Source organism: Pundamilia nyererei, unplaced genomic scaffold (assembly GCF_000239375.1).
Source record: "Pundamilia nyererei isolate P.nyererei 1_Seehausen unplaced genomic scaffold, PunNye1.0 scaffold00099, whole genome shotgun sequence".
Taxonomy (NCBI): Eukaryota; Metazoa; Chordata; class Actinopteri; order Cichliformes; family Cichlidae; genus Pundamilia; species Pundamilia nyererei.
This window is the reverse complement of record NW_005187500.1, coordinates 1,728,906-1,749,162: the sequence shown is the minus strand read 5'-3', so window position 1 is coordinate 1,749,162 and position 20,257 is coordinate 1,728,906. Positions and strand designations below refer to the sequence as shown.

General features: G+C 41.1%; 2 protein-coding genes across 2 annotated transcripts in view; both read right to left on the bottom strand.

Moving 5' to 3' along the window:
• Positions 1-9,655, bottom strand: part of uvrag (UV radiation resistance associated gene) — a 95,520-nt gene extending 85,865 nt beyond the window's left edge. The window contains 4 exon segments of the mRNA XM_013912749.1: positions 716-991; positions 2,111-2,145; positions 2,492-2,609; positions 9,223-9,655. Coding sequence (XP_013768203.1) covers positions 716-991; positions 2,111-2,145; positions 2,492-2,609; positions 9,223-9,327 — 534 coding nt within the window. The 5' untranslated portion in view covers positions 9,328-9,655.
• A 1,665-nt stretch (positions 9,656-11,320) lies between these two features.
• The window catches only part of dgat2 (diacylglycerol O-acyltransferase 2), an 11,594-nt gene continuing 2,657 nt past the window's right edge, over positions 11,321-20,257 (bottom strand). The window contains exons 2-8 of the mRNA XM_005740377.1: positions 19,227-19,355; positions 18,931-19,038; positions 17,769-17,839; positions 15,089-15,293; positions 14,538-14,712; positions 13,028-13,212; positions 11,321-12,840 (exon numbers count right to left, since the gene is read on the bottom strand). Of these exons, the coding sequence (XP_005740434.1) occupies positions 12,686-12,840; positions 13,028-13,212; positions 14,538-14,712; positions 15,089-15,293; positions 17,769-17,839; positions 18,931-19,038; positions 19,227-19,355 (1,028 nt within the window). The 3' untranslated portion in view covers positions 11,321-12,685. The remainder of the gene's footprint in view (positions 12,841-13,027; positions 13,213-14,537; positions 14,713-15,088; positions 15,294-17,768; positions 17,840-18,930; positions 19,039-19,226; positions 19,356-20,257) is intronic.

The window sequence follows — 20,257 nt, the reverse complement described above, 5'->3', positions numbered from 1 at the left end:
TAACTCAGCATCTTAATAAAAAATAAATAAATGTTTCTTTTCTTAAACAGTAAATTTGAAAATTATTTTATAATAATAGTAACTATATTTTAGCATTAGAAATATCATTTTGATTAAAGAGTTTGCTCATAAATGCCAATTTAAATGACAGAAACATTAAAAAAATTATTTTGTAAATACTAAAACTGTTCATTCAGGCCAGCTGTGCCATAAATCTTACACCAACAATCAGTTTGTTAAGCACTGCATATAAGGCCCCTTTAAATTGACAGAAAGATTTCCATTTAGTGAGCTACTTAGTTTTCATGTTCAAATATTTAGAAATTAAAACTCAAACGCAGATCCAGAGTTAAATGTTCAACTCCAAATATGGCTCACCCCACATTCACTCGCTCACAGCAGTGAGCATCACCTCAGCCTTGCTACCTTTGAACTAGATTCATCCACTTGTATAAATTCCAAGCAGATGAAAAATATTACATACACAGAACTGTGCAGCCGAGTCCAAGTGATCATTTTACACATAAACTTGCTAAGAGCACAGCAACAGCCCTGCTCATAACTACTGATATGTCATGAAGTAACGTTAACCGCATGGACAGAACGGAAATGCATGCATAGAAGGATTTAGAAGGATTTAATTACACATTCAGCTATTCAACATTTAACACATGTGTCAGATCATATCCAACAAATCCTTTGTAAAGATCAAAACTGTACTATTAGATTTTTGCAATAACAATTCACTTTTTCAAAAGCCACACAGAAAGCCTCAGGAAAAATTATATATTGTGTTGCTACTTTGTTGCTCTCGGGTGTGTTTGCTGACCTGCTGCCCCGTGTATCTGAGGCCGTCCAAATTAACCTTCCATTCGATGAGGAGCTGGTACTGTTCCTTCTGCCCTCCCCAGATTCTCACCACAAAGCAAGACACTGAGGTGTCCAGAAGGTCTGGGAGCATGCCAAAGTCCAGGCTCCGCCAAGTTGGATTCTAACAAAGATCCACAAACACACACATTTCAAAAGGAACAGCAGTCACATCCTAAATCTTTTCTACTTTCTGACTTTTTGTTGTTAATGGGAGGATAGGTTCAAGAGTTTGAAATAAAAATCTGAGAGCAAAATTTATGTTACCTCTTAAATCCATACAGTGATCCTTAACCACTGCAGAGTAACTGAATCATCCTGTTCTGCATTAACCTTAAAGTCTGATCCCCATTTCTGTTTGTAGTCTGTCCCTGAACGTTCAGAACGACAGCATGACCGCTGGTTCAGCGGCACACAACTGGAGTCATTTACATCATTTAACTATGTACCATTTCCCTTCATCATACAGAAAAATCTCTTTTTTCCCTGGGTAACTTTCATGGACAGGCAGGAGAGGAAGGCCAAAAGCAGAAGTACAATCCACAGGTGAAGATAAGAACTAGCATTAGAAGCAGAGGGGAATGAAAACAGGAAGAGCAACAGGAAACAGTTCCTTATATGAGCGATGACAGGAAGGAGATGGAATAGCCGAGAACGCCAGCACAGATGTTAAATAAAACAGGAGGAAGTTGTGCTGGGAGACGACAGGAGTCATGACTCCTGAAGTGCATTACACTGTCTGTCTGCTGAAGGCACTGACGAGTACGCCTGGAAAGCAGCTTAGGTCAGCTCATGGCTCGGCAGCAAGCCCAAACAGTAATTGTAATTGGCTACGTCTGTAGTTTTGTGCATAGCTGTGTCTGCATCACAAATAAAAGTGGAAATTTAAAAAAAAAACAAACACACAACGACGTGGTAATACGACACAGCACGGTCATTTGCACAGCTTAATGATGCATGCAGGCCAAAAGAAAAAGCTGTTTAAGAGAAACACGGATCAAATTTTATTCATGCCGACACACGCCTGATATTTTATTCAGCAAATCATGTTAAACAAGAGCTGGCTACATGTGTGACTGGCAAGAAGGGAACAGATAAATGCCAAGCTTAGCATTCATAAAATACAGCACTGCTTCACTGCTCGTAATGAGTACATTCTCCAACGGCAGGCTACAGGAAATGACAACATACTGGACCTATCCCAGGACGCGGAGAGGAAGCGTCTGAGGGTTAGTTTACTCACCAGTGAGTCTCGTATGACTTCACTCTTGTAAAAATCTAAGAAACATGAAAGAATGTTGATTAATGCACAATAAACAGGAGGAACTAAACCCTGAACATGTTTTGCTGAAGCTCAGCTGGACACCAGTTACACAAATCTATCACATACAAATTTTGCACTGACTGCATGTTCCAAAATCAGAGGAACGGTACAGTGTTAGTGCCACTTTCAAATGCATTTGCCTGAAATACTAAACTACAACTTGCTGCAAGTACAAAATAAATATAAATATGCGCACTGCCCATTTAACTTTATTTAAAAGCCTCTTGATAAAAAAAAAAAAAAAAAAAATTGTACAGGATAAACATGATCAGTAGTGTGTGAGAGGACGTTAACACCGACCTCTAGAAATGCGGTCTCCTATACAAAGGTGGAGGGTGAAGTACGTGTCCAGCAGTGGAGAGCCATTCCTGTTGACAATGTTTCTGGCTGCGATGCTCCGAAGATGACGCAACCGTCTCTGTTTGCCAGGAGGAAATAGAGAGGGAGAGAGACAATGAGAAATAGTGACGATTATTGATAACAGAGTTCTGTAACCAGCTTAATTTGGCTCATGTGATTGGTCAAATCTATCCCACATATAAAACAGCTTAAAATAGCCGTCCTTTCTCATGCACAGAGGCAGCATAAGTAATGGAGGCGTTACTCATCTTCATTGTACCATTATGTCAGTCATCAGTTACTTTTTAAATCAATCCAGCAACACTTTAAGACTGGATTGTTTTAAGTTTTTGAAGTCAAGGACTTTGTTAGTGAACAGTCTTTTCAATCTACTAAAAATCTCATGTCTTGATCTAAAAGATTCCTGGGAAATCTTTTAGATCAAGCGCTTTTCGAGACCCTCAAAGCACTTTACAATTCCACTATTCATTCACACACTGGTGGAGGCAGCTACGGTTGTAGCCACAGCTGTCCGGGGGCAGAATGACAGAAGCGAGGCTGCCATATCGCGCCATCGGCCCCTCTGGACGGCACATCCTACAGTCTAACCTTTCCCTTGAATGGCCGGCCCACCTCCTTCCTGCAGCCATAGCGAGGACAAATCTAAGTCATGGGATTTCCCAAAAGATTAACGACTTCAAAAACAAACAAATGATTGTTCTCCAGGGGACTTTTAACCCTCTCCTTATTAATTTTATAATGTACATTTCTCAACAGGAAACATGGACCACATGGAAAACAAAAATAAAACAGCAAAATTATTCAAAACAGCTCAAACATCAGAGTCCTCTCAGACTACGCTCGAACAGAAGAGCACTGCAAAGTTGACCGCATGTTATAAAATGACCATACAAGTCTGATGGTGACACGTGGCTTGTAATCTGGGTGACTAGGTGGTCACAAGCCTTCTGTTATTCATGAGCATGCAGACATTATTTTGGATCAGGCGTGGGTAACTCCAGGCCTCGAGGGCTGGCGTCCTGCAGGTTTTAGATGGGTATTTGATCCAACACAGCTGATTCAAATGGCTAAATTACCTCCACAACATGTCTTGAAGTTCTCCAGAGGCCTGGTGATGAACTCATCATTTGATTCAGGTGTGTTGACCCAGGGTGAGATCTAAAACCTGCAGGACACCGGCCCTCGAGACCTGGAGTTGCCCACCCCTGTTTTACAGAGTGGACTGACCAAACTAAAGCAGATACGACAGGTAGCCCTGATAAGAAAACACACTTGAATGCCAGTTTATTAAGTACAGACAGTTAAAACTGATGCCAACTTTATGCAAGAGGCTTCCAACAAATCCCCACTCTCATGCATTTAAAAATAAACGTAAGCTTTTTTCATATATATGTACTACAGCACTGAAAACTAAACCCAGACATGTACAGGTGAGAATGCAAATGTTCGAATAAGTGGGACAGGACAAATGGTCCTAAAAGCTCTTCTGATTGCCCAAGAAGTTTATGTAATGTGACATTTATGCATGAGAGGGTAGTGCAAATAAGTGTCAAGTTATTTCACAGCAAGCAAATTGGTATCATGTGTACTGCATACTGAGACAACTCCCACACATAAACCAAACTCAGTATTTCCAGTCATCTGAAGTGGATTATCTCCTCTTATTAACTACATGCAAGGGACCTTTTGGTCACACACATAAAAAAGTGTGACCGAAAAGTTCCTAGAATCTACGTGCCATATAAATCTAAAATGACTTAACTAAATTCAATTTTCCCTTCAAAGTTTTCATGTCATGCACTACTGGACCAGTTTCTGGACTGCTGCTAATTTAAACTCCCAAGTACCAGTTTTGCCCATGTGTACCGAGTGGGATGCAAATGCATGTAAGGTGGATTCATGGACCTCAAACTCCCCTGAATTTATGTCATGGATCATAGCTGCTGATGAGAGCTGAATCTCAGGTTATGGCCCAGAGATAAAGCGACAGTTTTCACTTAGTCCACAGTAGTCAACCCCGAAAACAGTGCATCAGGTCAAAGTGCATGCTTGTTGTTTGCTTTTCACAATTATAGTATATATACACATATACACACACACACACACAGTTTGTGGAGTACTCAAAGTATTCAAAACGGCTCAGTTAAAACATGTATTATCTAGCCTGAGATTAGCACTGATTATAACCTGTAAAGTGAGTCAGTGTTTACTCAGTAAACAAGTAAACCAGTAAGGTCACAGAGTTTCAAACTCCCTTCTAAACTGGAAAGATTGGTGCACATTTAAGAATTTAAATGTCGTCCCATTACAATTTCGCATTAGCGTACCAATAAAGTAAGCTTCACTCATGCCACCAATAGGTCGACTGTCCCACCAGGAAATAGAAGATTCTGGTGCTATGGAACTGTCAAAGATGCCGACACTGATTCCGCTTCTAGGGGCGTCTGATCGTAGTGTGGTTTATCCTGTCTATGAGAGGCTACTGAGACACAAGAAAGACCCTACACTGACATGACAATGTGTGGCCGGGCTGCTTTGACTGCACTGTATGGGAGGTCTTTGAGAGTGCTGACATTAATGATCACACTACACATGTGACTGATTATATTCATTTCTGTGTGGACTCTGTGGTCCCAACCAAAAGGATTAAATGATGCGAATGACAACCCTTGGGTGTTAAACAAGTTCAAAGACCTTATAAGACAAAAATGCTTTCAGGAGCCACAATGATACAGCCGGAAGGGACCTTTAAAGACATTAAAAGACTGATTATGGCAGACAAGTACAAGTACAGTTAAAAGACAGAAGGCACTTTGTCATCAAGAAAGCCCAGAGATGCATTACTCTAACAACCAATGCCCCACATAAGGATAGGGGATAGGCTTCGCTTGACCTGCATGGTCGAATCTGAAGATTTTTAGATCATCTCAGTCTTGTGATACTAAATATTTAAATTTGGAAAGTATCCATAATTGTTCCTGTTCCTAAATCTCCTAGACCTTCAGGTCCCAAAGACTTTAGACCTGACCTTGCATCACTGGTCTTGTACATGGGATCATAAACTTGGCATCAAAGAGACCGCTGCAATTTGCCTACCAACCCCGTATGAGGGCGATTTATTGAACTATTTTACGTATTGCACACGCTACTTGTATTTGTGGCCATTTCCCCGCCTTTTAACTACGAGTTGGGTTAAAAAATTGATCTTTAATTGATGAAAATTGGTCTTTAAGTCTGACGTCATTAGCCGTTTCCAAGTCCAGATCTTATAAATGGGCTAAACTTCAGTCAGGAGAACAACTGAGATAATCCATCCACAATACCAGGTTAGTCATTAATATACTGCTGCATGGGCTGGAGTTACATCGTAAGGGTTTAAAAACTGAGCTTTAAAAGTAACAGTGGAAATAAAAACCGAGAGAGGCCAACAGTGATCACTGACTGTTTTAGGGGCTTGTTCAGATTAAATAGAACAAGATACAAAGCATTAAAACATGTTTAAAACACAACAGACTTATTAAACACAGAGTAGTTTGGACCCAGAAGCAGGATTCATCACATCATCACTTAAAAACCGGATTGTGATAAATAGCATGGAGGTATTCTATTGATATAGAGATGCCAAATCTCAGTATTATTTAAATAAAATACTCTGGGAATACTACAAACAAGAGGGTTAATCTCATGCACCATCATCCTTCAGGAAGGTTAGCTGAGCAAACATACATGAAATCAGTGCAACCAAGAAAACCATGCAACACTGGACACACTTAGCTTGACAGAGCATATCACAACATGTTTAAAAAAAGTAATAATCCCAATATATCGTATTGTGAGTCAAGTATTGTGATGATATTGTATTGTGGGGTGTCTGGTGATTCCCACCTCTACTTTTAACAGTTTTACTGAGTATTTTAACAGATAAAAGGGAAACAGAATTTTCACTTCCGTCTTGTTTAGCTTTCGAGATCAAGGATTTCCCTGGTAGTTAAATCAGAGTAGGAACTTTACTTTCAGACAAACTGACAACTTCCACAGGCTCCCCTCAGGACTGTGTTTTCTCTCTTGTGTTGTTTATTCGGTACACCAATTCCTGCACAAACACTACTACCACTTCAGTGAATCTCCTACATGATGGAAAGGAACAGCAGGGACCAGATATCGGACCATTTCATTAAATGCTGTGAGGTCAGGCCTTGTTCTCAACGCAGCAAAGATTTCAGGGGGCAACAATCATCCCAGCACACTATCACCAAACAGCTGATCCAGTCTGTGACTGAATATCAGTACCTTGGGGTTATTCTTGACCACATGTAAAGAACTTTTCAAGGAAACTTGTATCTTTCAAAGCGGGCTCTAAAATGCTCCACATGTTCTACTGTGCTTTTACTGAAAGTGTTCTGACTTTCTTAATCTTTTGTTGGGTTGGAAATCCCTCTGAGGAACACTAAAAATCTGTAAGAAAGACAGTAACAGCATGAAGTGAATTGCATTACAGAGTTAGGAACGCATTTATAGTTATGGTGTTAGATGTTAGGCAAATACTGTTGTGGGTGACGAGAGGCATCCATTTGCCTCTTCTTTTAAAGTGAAACCATCTGGGTGGCGCTATTACCCCCTGTGCTTACAAAACAAGGGCCAAACTGTAATTTATTCCTCACGGCACTTAATAGAGCATTTGTAGCAACAGATGTAGAGGGTACCAATAACAAGGTTGTTGGATCAATCCGCAGTTCATATTTTGAAATATACTGAACCCCAAGTTGTTCCCAATGCATCCATCAGGGTGTGTGTGAATGTTAAGAGTGCATAAAGTGTTTAGGTATAGATAAAAACAGGGTTTGGATGCATTTGATTGGGTGAATGAGGCTTGTAGCAGAAAGTGCTTTGAGTGCTCAAAGTGAGTGGAAAGGCACTATACAAGTACCAGTCCATTTACCAGTTCAATTTTTAAACATGGGAAACACATACGTTTCCCAGCTAGTTTGGACAAATCATCCTGTAAGGTCCAATGAAAGGGTCTTGATGTATTGTATGCTTTTATGCTGATGTGTTTGTTCTTTGTTGGTGTATGGAAATGCCACGTGGTTTCTGCATTTTCTCATCATGACAAAGGTATTTATCCATCTAGGTCTCATGTGGATAAAATGAATGTGCATATAGCCTGCATTAAGAGGTCATCATCAGGTTTTTTAATGAGATCACAGATAAACAAGAGGACCCATGTTAATTAAACAAATACAAAGGAAAAGTGTTTTAAATGAAATCTCTGATACTTTTTAGCAATTTATGGCCCAAACACAAAGCCAGTTGGTTTCCACTGTAATGCAGTAACTGCACACGATTAAGAGATAGAAAAACCCAACTATTTGCATGGCCAGAGTTCACAGATAAGCGTAAACAACAAATTGGTATACTGATTCTTTAAAGAGCAAGTAATGTGTGTATTTAGCTGCAGTTTAAGTAAAAGATTTTACTTACACACCACCCTCAAAAAACTGCATATCAGAGACTTGTGGTTTCCCAAAGTAAAAACAAAAACACCCAGTATACAGGATAAGATTGGAATATGTCGATAGTACTAAAATGAGGACATAGTTTGAATCATTCCAAATTGCATTATCAAAGTGTCCATCTAATCGATCCAGCACCTATCTGGGGGAGAAAAGAGTTACACTTAGTGGTGTAAATACATTATACTGTCTGTCATTTCACTGAGAAAAGAAAATCTAATGGTGCATCAGTGACACCCACGTTATGAATCCCAAGAATTTGCAAATGTCAATACACATTTGCGAGGTTTAACTACCATTAAGTAATAGTAGTAGTAGAAGATTTAAGTTTGAGGATTCATTTTATGCTGTAGGTTAACTCCATATTTTGGTTCCTAATGTTCAGTTTAGTGGTCTGAAGCAGGATAACAGTTGAAACAAGTCCAAGAGGTTCCTGCAGCACACAGACCTCTGGCTCACTGAAGCGAGGAAGTGTCATTTATCTCAACCCTAATAAAGATATTTGAAAACAACATGTTTTCTACTACAAATAATACCCAGCCAGTAAACACTGACGGAGATTTGTCGGTAGGAGACTTAGTTCCGGTTTAAGGTACGTAATCACAACGAGAGAAGCCTACATGTCAAATGAATGAAAGCACGGAATTTAAAAGTCTTCCACTTAATCCCCGGGGTTGAACGGACCAATAACGCATTCAGTCTTGAAATGCTTCAAATCACATTAAAGCAGCCGTACGAGAGCGTTTAGTGTCAAAATAATGACACGCTGTATGCTGATTTTACTTAGCTGTCACCTGCGTGCTGACATGACGCCAAGTTAAGTTACCATTAGCAGAAGCATTACTAGCTTTGTACATAAATATGTAGAAAAATAATGCGATATGGCAGTACCATGAAAAGGCTAGGCTCCAAAAGCCAAACTGCGACCTAACTGGTTTCGGCGTGTCTGGCGAGTCAGACACACTTCCATTTATTTCCAACGGGCTAGCTAACTGCAAGCTAGCAACTGCTAGCTAGCTAGCCTGCCAGGCCTGCTGTGGACCTCCGGGCAGCAGTTACAAACTAGTACATAACACAATATGGGAGCCCGGTCCAAGTTTTCCCGAGTTCACCTGAATGAGTGTGATGACAACGAAAGCTCATGGAATTTGCATTTACCTGCTGGGATGTGAGCTCCACATGTAGGGCTCGAGAGGCTGAAGCTCCAGAGTTGGTGACAGAGGCGGCGGGGATAGCAAGAACCCGACCGGTGATGGAGTTCATCCTCCTGTCGGCATCTAGCAGCAGCCCCTCATTCAATAAAGCATCCCATCTCAGACATTCACGACACTTGGCTAAAAGTTGACGAAGTTCCGGAAAACTAACAAAGACATGCAGACACGAGTGTTTCTGTGAGGAAAGCGCTACAACAGCTGTCAGCTAACCAACAGGACGTAAACAAACTCTCGGCTATTTCGCTACGTTCGGAAATCCGTCTACGGAGAGGAGGCGCGGAACTTCAGTTGCTGATTGGCTCAAACCAATATCCGTCGCGTAAAGGCGGTGCCTGGTCGTGAAAATTCGCGTTTCTATTGGCGGTATCATCTGTTTGTCTCCCTGGAGGGGACGAGCATCCGTTGAATTCTGTCAAAGCTGCAAAATATGAGGAAGTTGTATGGTACAGCGTGACATGCAGGTGACAGTTTAAACGGTAGCACTGATCTCATAATCTCTACTGGTACAAAGACAGCCAGCGACCAAAGCATTTAAAATGTATATGCAAACTGATATGAACTTTTTTCGCTAACTTTCAAATCACAGACAGTATAATACGAATACACAAATAGAGACAGGAACTAACTGCAGAATACGCGGGTAGCTTAGGCAATGTAAAACTTAAACACACACATATTTAACATATTAGCAAATTAGTCGATGTTATATTTGTTAGGCCTCTCTTAACGTTGCATGCCAATTTAGATTCTGGTCTTGTGTTTTGCGTGTAACTCAGTAGTGTAAAGTTGAAATTCATCTTTAAGTACGATGACTTGTAAATCCACCACCTACATGTGAGCAGCACAGTCAGTTATTTCAGCTTCATTCACACTGACTGCAGAACATTAAGCAACCACTAGGGGGCTGTATCAGCCACATTAAATAGTTGCGCTTCTACAGGGCCAGGAGACTGAAGGCTGCAGTCAGATAACGACCAAAAGTAGCTCCTATCTATCCACGTTGTCACCTTGACAAAAAACGTTAAAATGTAAAAGAACTTATGGAAAATAAAAATGGACGTTCTCGATGGACTAGTCATACACTTGATGTGTTCTTATTGGTTTTTTAATAATGTTGAAGATGTTTTAATAAAGTCATATAAAAGAGAACCAGTAGCAAATAATAATAATAATAATAATTAACAAGGTTGTAATTCAGATAAATAGGAATACAAGGCATATAAAGTGAAATAATTGCGTTTTGCACTGAGATGTGTTGCTCCTGTCATATTTTTTTTCCAGCTGATAAAAGGAGCCAGAGTACTTCCTGTCTTTATTAAGGCTTTCTGAGACTAAAGTCAAATTAACTAATGACCGCACTAAAAAAAAAAAGGCCATAAGAACAAGTATAACTAACAGAAACTGAATAATGGAAAACCTTAAATGAACTTTGCGCACAGGCTTTATTCCTCAAACATTTTCAGTTTCACTTCTGAAAACAAGGCAACGACTCCATAAGCAGTAGATACAATGTTTATCATTCCGTTGTAGGTTTAACAATTTCAAAACATGACATACACAAGAGTGTATATGGTTAGTGCATAAAATGGAAAACATACAATTAACATTTACACGGTCACTTTTCATGTTGATTGTTTTTAAATGGGGTGGAATAATCCTCAAAAATATTCAGTTCAGTTTTATTTGCATAGCACCAGCAGATGTGGAAGCTAAAGTTTAAAATGGTCCCAGTGGTAATTAGCAGCAGTAGGAGCTGTAACCCTGAAATTGGAAGAGTGGCTCCAGAAAACTCCAGGTATAACATCAGAGGTGTCGGTCCAGAGGAACAGACAAAGTACGGCACAGAGCCCTGAACTCCCAGGTCTCTGAGAACGCGAGCTTGAGGATCACATCTATATCACCTGCAGGGAGGGATGAAAGGGAGGTTTTCCTCCCATAGAGGTAAATTGTGGTTTCAGAGGTATACTGTATGGCCCAGCTGGACTTTGAAAGTTTTTGCTGATAAGAGAATTGTGGATAATATTAAATACTCTCCAGCCAAATACTGTTCAAAACAAAGCATATATTTGGTGGGCGTGCTCCCCACACAGCACATACATAAGACTCAGATTTAGTAAAACATTGACATAAATGTGGGAAAGACTTCAAAGACACACCACACTTTTTTTCTGAAAACTTACAAAAGTTTAATTTAAACATCAGCAGAAAGATTATGCAACTCATCACACAGACAAGTCTCGCTGCTTATTGCTTGCAAATCCATTGCACAGGTATCACACTGCTCCATAGTAGTCGTCACAATGCTCAAACCAGTGAAAATTGCATCTGTAAATTCAGCCAATTCTGTTACACTTTATTCCCATCGACATGACGCACGCTTGCTTATTTTAAATGATTCCCCTGAAAGATTTTTTATAAAACTCACTGTAAACTGGAATCATCAAACATCAGGATTCCATCCATCCATCTTCACCCGCAAACATCAGGATTTTCACCCACAAAACCATTTTATCCTTTTCAACTACAGCTCAAAACCTTCCAAGACACTTAAGTTACAAGAAATCACGTAGTTTACACTGCATACATTAAATGTATCCACCCAGATAGAAACCCTGTCACCAGTATGAACATAAAAAAGAAAAAGAAGTAAGCCAAGCAGAGCAGTGCCTGTCTTGGGGGGGGGGAAAAAAAATCTTTGAGACTAAAACCTCAGAGGGTGATGTAAAACATCAAAAGTGCACCAGAAATATTTGTTGAGACAAATGCACTAAAATAGGCATTTCCTTGCTACAGAATTCAATTAACACTGTAAGGCTTTTCTACAGTCTTATGCGTTTGTGCATTCACCATACCTGGTAGAATTCCTTCACTTTCGGCCTTTAACCAGCAGGAATCACCACATGTCTGTGGACATCATATGTCTTTGGCTCGATTAATCTTTGGGCACTACCCAGTGATAAAGTGGTACCTTTCATTTGCATTGTTTGTGCGTTCAGCGTGTAGAGTTGTAAAGGAGCTCAGGAAGAAGTCCTGCAAGTTACCTTCTGGCTCCATCTAGTGGAGCTTAGCGACCACTGCCTGAAAGAAGCAGTTAAAACGTGACGCCCAAGTTTTAAAAGAAAACTGTGAGGGAAAAAAGGCACTGATGAGGCACTGTGGGCAACCAGACAAGAGCAGCTGGGAAAGGCCACCATTCATTAAACCTGCCATTGCCTGAGAAAGCACTATGCGTGTGTGTGAGATGGCGCAGTGAGCAACGGTTTCTTCAGTAAACATGCAAAATGTGTCATCTGCAGTCCAGAGATTATCTAGGCACCCAGGTGCGATGACGAAGGTGACGAAACGAAGACGAGGCGAGGGGTTTGGAGATGCACAGTTCGGGCCATTAGCAGCGACCCGTCATCTTCCTAGTGGATGTGCAGGATGTCACTCTCTTTCAGACCAAAGCGGGTCTTGTACTTGTCAAAAAGGCACTGGAGGGACTTGATGTACATTGCATGGTAGAGATCCACCGCTTCCTCTGATGCATCCTCAATTTTTGGCACAGTGATTGGCTCCCCAACTATTAAAAAAGAAAAAGAACACAGGAGACAAACAGTTAAAACAAACAGTTGAGCAAATATTGACTGTGTCCTATGAACTGTTTGGTTGGTCACTGTCCTACAAAAAACTTTAGTAACACAGCCATGTCGAGGTCAGAGAAAACTAATCTGTACCGTACAGTCAAAGCAAACACGAGACAAACTTGCCTATGGTAGTGATGGGCTTGGAAAAAGGCACAATGCCCCAGGAGCTTCCAAAGAAAAGGCACGGGGCAAAGCCCAACATCTTCTGTAACTTCTTTTGCAGAGACCTCCAGACGGTCCCCTCGTCGAAGATCACCTGCTTGTAGGCGTCGTTCTCGCCGAAGGAATAGACTGGAACCAGATCAGCCCTGAGGGAACAAAGCAAGTGACTCAACACACCTGCCCGACCGTGAAAAAGAACAACACATCTATGCGAAACATCTAGAACACATAAAAGGTCATTGAGACTTATTTGAGAAAAATGTCAGTTAATAAACAAATATTTGTTCACTGTCCTCTTGCTGAAGCTTTGCAGTTGTTGTTCACATGACCAGAAATGTGGTTTTATGGTTATATTATAATCCTATCTGTGAATCTCCTGGTTTTAAAAGCAGTAATAAGAACAGAGTTTGAAGCGTTGCACACGTGTGATAACCACCACGTTCCTTACATGTCTCTACTTGCCTGAACGGCCAGCTTCAGTTTACCAAATATTCAAAAATAGCCAACAGGTTTGGATTTATGGTGCAACGTGCAGATCATCAGGAATCGGTGCAAGGAACACGGACAGTTTGTGAAAAGCATTCAATGTCCCTGTGGGGAGGAGCAGCCACGTTTTTGTATAACAACTGTGGAAGGTGTTATGTGATCGGGAAATTTCTTAAATCCACCCTGATCTGTAACTAAGCTAGAGTCTGAAGGTTTGCAGGGGCCGTTTTTAGACCACAGAATCAGTCCTTTTTAGAGAGATTTTTTCCAGCTGTTTGTGAAAGATTAAATCTGGTTTTCCATCCAGTATTTTAGAAGAAACAATCAGAGCATCAATCCCTTTGACCAAAAATAAACAATAAATATATTTGTTAAAGCGGACACTTGTTTTGTGACGACACAACACATCATTCAGCTGGTTGCAACATCGTCTCTATTTCATAAGCACTGAAACAAAGCCTTAGAAGTTCCACAAAATCAATCCAAAGTGACCCAAATTCACATTTGAGGCTTACATCAGCTGCTGTGCTAGCCTAATTGTAACGAATAAAGGTCTGCATAACTGCGTGTCTTTTCCAGCGCGTTCTAAGCTTCTTTGGATAGGGTGCACCCACTGATATGATAATCCTCGGCTGTATTTGTGAAGGAATGGGCTTGTTTGGGCTGGTGAGACAAACCGAGGGCCCTTCACGCTGCAGTCTGTCTCATTAACGCATAGCCAAGGGGGGGAGCTCAAACTGCCCAGCCCCTGAAAGTGAACTATATGTCACGAGGAGCTGAGCAGGGACAACACTGCACATTCATAGAATGATTTAGCAGCTCTCTCTTTGCAAGCATGTGGCCTTTCTGGGTATAATAATCTAGGATTTTGTTATTCCCGTGAGGTGCCGCAGCTCAGGGAATGACATTTTCCCATTCAACAACATATTGTGCGGGTCAGTGAAAACCACACGTGCTCGTGTCTGAAAATGCGCAGCCGACTCACCCTTTCCGCAGCGCTAGCCTAACGAAGCCTTTACGATTCTTCAGGGTGACAGAATTCAAGCCGGGTGTGCACTGCAGAGACTCGGCTGCCCCTCCGACAACGATAATCACAGCATTTCCCGTCCCATTCTGTGACAACAGGTAGTCGATGGAGTTCCTGTTCACAGGGCAGATACCTGTGGGGGGGGCAAAATGTAGGTAAACTGCTCATTACAACTCAGATTCACTGAGTTTTAGGTCTCTGTACGAGTTACACACCAGCCTTTTGTATGCTTTCTATACCATATTGTGCATTAGGCAAAATCCACCAATATGCAGAAGAAATGTTAAACATTCAAAAAAGAAAACAAGAACTTATTCCACATGTAAGGGGCAAAAATGAAGCCTGAAGAGCAAACAGGCCCTCCAAACAGATGAAGCTCAGAATCAGTCGATCGATGTCAACTGAAGCCGCAGCAGGACAAAGGTCAGCTCTCCCAGTGCTAGTTATCACTTATTTTGACATTTTAAGAATTCAAACAAGAATTTCTGGCTTCTTCAGTCAAATCTCACCTCCAGACATCAGATAGTCTCGCAGGATGGGAAAACGAAAGTTTCCTGCTAGGGTTGCAAGGGAAGGCTTGATGCCAGGGAATTTCTTAGAGAAGCCTGTGGCCTCTGTCCCAAAGTTGCAGAAACCACCAAAACAAAAGATGCCGTGGGGATGGTAGCCAAAGATGTAGTTCCGGCTGGGCAGCAGGTCGTGAGTTTTAATTAGCTGCAGGACAAAAAGGACAAAGAGTGGATAAACAGCGCGAGACCGATTCTCAGACGAGGACAAAAGTTTGATGAACATGGATTTATTTTTCTGCTTTTATCATGCATCAAACGGATAAGGTGCAAAAACTGAAACAGACTTTAGACGAAAACTAAAGCCACTGCATGATAAATGTGATTAAAGGTGGAACCCCCTCCCCTCAAATAAATAAATAAATAAATAAATAAATAAATAAATAAATAAATAAATAAATACTGAAATGAGACCAATGTTCAGCGCCACAATAGCAAGAATGCTAGCCTGAAATGGTGTGTTCAAGAATTTGTGATGTCTAATAGCTTACAAGGGTCAGATTCACCCTGGGCACCTTTATTCTAGACCACTGCGATGTGAACTAAATGGCATTTGGCTCGAGGTGCTCGAAGCCCAAAAAGAAAAATTACAATTGAAGCATTCACCAGCAGCGCATGTTTCCAAAGATCACGGCCTGATTACTCAACAGTTTAGGAACTAGCTTCTCTTTTATCAAACTTTAATCACCAACCATATTTCTGTTCAGCAGAAGCATCCTGTAAAAAGAAGCTTATGACATCATCTGAACTGTAATATTTACTAGCTTTTTGTTTGTGAATGAAGGAAAAAAAAAAAAACCAAAGATGGTTCAATTATACACAAAGCAATTCATGAATGAGAATCCAAGACAGTAAAGCAAAGTCCTGAAATATGAAGAACATAAATGGGTTCCAGTAACAATGTTAACAATATACGATCATAGCTGTATACTTTAGTGATTTTCAATATGGTAAATGGCCTGTATTTGTATAGCGCTTTACTCATCCAGTCATCCACCCATTCACACACTGCTGATGGCAGCTACATTGTAGCCACAGCCACCCTCGGGCGCACTGACAGGCGATAGTAAACATTATTGTAGGTATATTTTTTAACACTACATGTGAACATGGATGTGTAGACAGCCATTATTCATTGCACACACACACAGTATAATGTATACTGCTTTAGTAAAACTAGGACACTCTTATCAGCCAGACAGCACATACAATCATAAAATTAGGATCCAGTGTGCACCTGTTCAGGCTGACAGCAGTGATGTGTCAGCATTATTATCAAACCCATCATTGCACAATAAAGCTGTAAAGGTGAACATGGCCCATAAGTGTGCTCTGATGTGCAGTGCAGACTTGGATCCATCACAATGTGTAAACAAAGCTCCATTAGTAGCTAGTCCAAAATAACAGTTGTGTAATCACATTAGCACAGGAGAACCCATTCAAGCTCTCCATGGCAGCGCAGGAGACCACCTGGCATATGTGGAGGATTACAGTGGGACTAGGGCTGCAAACACAGCACTTAACCCCTCGTACAGATCCAAGCAGAAGAAAAGAGAAGGAGGAAGAAGAGAGCCACTTGTTTCAAGAAGGAGCAGCAGTAATATAAAAGAGTACCTGATTCTAGTATTGAAGCAGACTTGCACAGCTATCCGTGCAACACATTTCATAACAAGTCTCACTTCGGACTTCCTTCGGTCCTCACCTCAACTTCAGTGTTGGCTCGGACTTTGACCGGTTGTTTCCAACTCATAAATCATCAATACTCGCCCTGTGACTAACTCATGTGTTTGTAGATCATTTCAGGATATTTTGAAGTACAAAAAACAGTAAATCCCTCACTTTGACTGTGAATGTAACAGCTTCACATGAGCGAATAACTAATACAGTGGCTTCATCTGTGTTAAACATGAGGTGGTGACATCAATGAGAAAGGCCCAACTACAGTGAAGCATCTAGATGACAAAGAATGAATGCTTGGTTCATCACCCTGGATTTAGCACTCTTTGTTCTCAAGATCTGACCGACTTCAACATATTTGTTTAATAAATAAATTAAATAAGTAAATATATATTGCTCCTGGATGTTAGAGAGTGGAACGTTGGCCCTGTATTTTTATGACTACTGTGTAATGTGTAAGAAGACAGCTATCCTCCCTTTAAGCATGCTTTAACCGTGACTTTTGACTTCTTGTGTGACAGTATAGTGAGGAACAGCTACTAAACATCTGTACCATCCAACACAAAGCCCTTTAGCCTGACCAAGGATTTTATTGTCCCCTACACTGCGGAGTACCTGATGAGAGAAAAGCTTAGCACTGCTTCTTAGACCTTCAACTGGGGCAAAGTCTGAAGCCAACATCATACCCTCATCTTAATCAACACAGGACAAGTAAGAGTACAGAGCAGATGGCTCAATGCAGCCCCGATAAGCCTATCTGTAATGTTAAACGTGCACAACTAAACACATTTCACACAGGAGCAGCTTCATCTGACATAAGGGAGATGTTTAGGACCCATTTCCTGGAGTCCTGGCACCACCGTCGCTCTGCAAAGCTCCAGATTTCCCTATATTACAGATGAGTGCGTCAGCAAGGGAGCATCACAAAGAGGACACATTCACCCACCCTGATTGGAAAGTAGTCTCGGAAATACGTCCACACTGTCCAGTTCCTCACCCAGGAGGACCTCCTGCCACCTGAGGAGAAAGTTACACATGAGTCACTCAGAGCATGCGCACAAAAATAGAACTAACCGTAATTTTTCGTAACAATTCAACCTTAGTTTTTTATTATACAGTTTATTAATCTGTCATTTAATTAGTTTTGCCCAGAAGTGCAGAGTGACGTCTTCAAATATTACCCAGTCAAAATAATCCGAACAACTGTCCTCTCATTAAGATGCTGAGAAATGAACCGAATGCCTGAATAATAAGTTTCCGCACTACCCAAAATTCCCTTGAGCTCTACGTTTACATGTGCTGCCATGCTAGGGGTACAGTAAGGCTGTACACGGCAGAGCACTGTGCTGAGCTAAACCAGCATGCTAACATATAGCATGCTAACATAAGCTAAGCCAGTAGTCTAACATGCTAATGTATAGCATTTTAGCATGCTAACATATAGCATGCTAACATAAGCTAAGCTAGTAGTCTAACATGCTAATGTATAGCATTTTAGCATGCTATACTTTAGCTAACATGCCAATCTATAGCATGTTAGCTAAAGTACAAATTTTTAAAATGATGAAAAAGAAAAAGAAACTCTTTAGCCGGATTAAACTGTCATTTCAAAGAATTTGGAACCAACAGGTGGGCAATTCTTTGTCTAAGACTCAAGGTTATTATAGTTAACAAAAACTAAACTAAAAATTAAAACTAGATGTGGAAAAATGTAGTTAACCAAAATGAAAATAAAAACTAAACTTTTGAAAAAAAAAATTTACTAATGAAAACAATTTGTGAACTTGTAAAGCTTATTAAAGTAAAATAAAAGGCAGAGGAAATAGCATTAGTCTAAAGCTTTTCTATCACCGGATGCAGAAATCCTCATCAAACGTGCCTAAAATCTCAACATTGTCAATTCACAAATCTCATTTTGGTTACTTCAAATAAATGAAATCATAAAAATAAAATCAAGAATTATAAGCAATTATTTTAGTTAAACCGCCACACTAGTTCACAGTGCCAGAAAGTCTCTCATTAAGACCTATAGTCCGGTGCAGCCAAAACTCAAACCATTAGGTAACAGTTTGGGGTTTTTTTTTAAATTGACATCTTTCATGGCTTGCCTTGTTTTGGGGTGTTCCAGTCAAAAATAAGCCAGGCTATATAAATGGCAGCAATCAGCCAGCAGTCAGTGCAGAAGATGTAGATCAGTAATGCAGTGCAGGCAGCACCTGGGGGGAGACGGGGAAATAGTCACTAAAGTTAAACCTGAATTCATCACAAAGGGTTAAGGTAATCCATCATCAGGGTGTAATCACACGAAAGAAGGCCAACAAGCCATCAACGAGTGTGTGTTCACTTTAAAGACTGATCTGACCTCCTTTACTTGTGACACTAATAAGCCAACTCTCTCACTCACCCAAGGCTAAGAAGGAGATGACCCACTGCATCACAGAGATCACCTGCAGATGCTTCTCCATCTTGGATGTGCAGGGCCATAACCCTGAGGGGAGGTCCTGCAGAGCGGAGAGGATGCTGGAGCCAGTGCCTTGAGACAAAAACAAATCAATGGATCAGGTATAAAAACAGAAGGAAGAGATAAAGATCACGCAAAAAAAAAAAAATCTAGTCAACATTTCCCAGAAGAAATTCTTGCCTAGAGTTGATTTGAGTTAAACAAAGCCAAAGGTGGACATCAATCAAAACAAAGAGTTAATGATTTACTCCAGAACGGATTGCACCGACCTGTCCTACATCAATAATACAGTACATTTCCAGCGAGTCCAAAACTACACAGCCTCAGCTACTCACCAGGCTGAAAGAGTGAACCCACGCAGCTACGTGTGAGAAAGAAGTGCAAAGCAACATTAAGAAGCAACTAACGTGAGTCGAGGCCGTGTCACAGCGAGCCAATAAGAAGCTCTCGCACTCCAGGAAAACGCTGTCCTCTAATCCCATCTGTCCTCACTGAAAATAACCTGGTACCGGGGCTCGGCTGGTAATGCCTGCAAACTATGATGCTATGAGTCCTTGAGACTATCACAGCTTAAATGCGTGGCAGAGAAGTTGGCTGGAATTCAGCAGTGATGGTTAAACCAGCCTGCTTAGAGCTAGATCAAACTAGTGGGTAAAAGCTGAAACCAAACAAACAGTGTGATCTCCTGGAGAACAGGGGGCACAACAGGGGGGCCACGTGCTTGGCTTTCAAGAGCCATCCTAGACCTAAACAGCTAGAATTATTGGACATGCAAGTAGTCACTACAGAGTCCTCTCCCCACTCTCCTACCTCCCTCGCTTCCCCCCCTTCCTGACACCATGACACCCCGCTCCTCCAATCCCTCTCTCAGCAGCAAGACATCTCCCCCCCTCCCCTCCTCCCAAACATCTCCCAGTGTCACAGTGGATCAGGTCAGGAGACAACTGAGGAAGCTTCGCCCCAGAAAGGCAGCA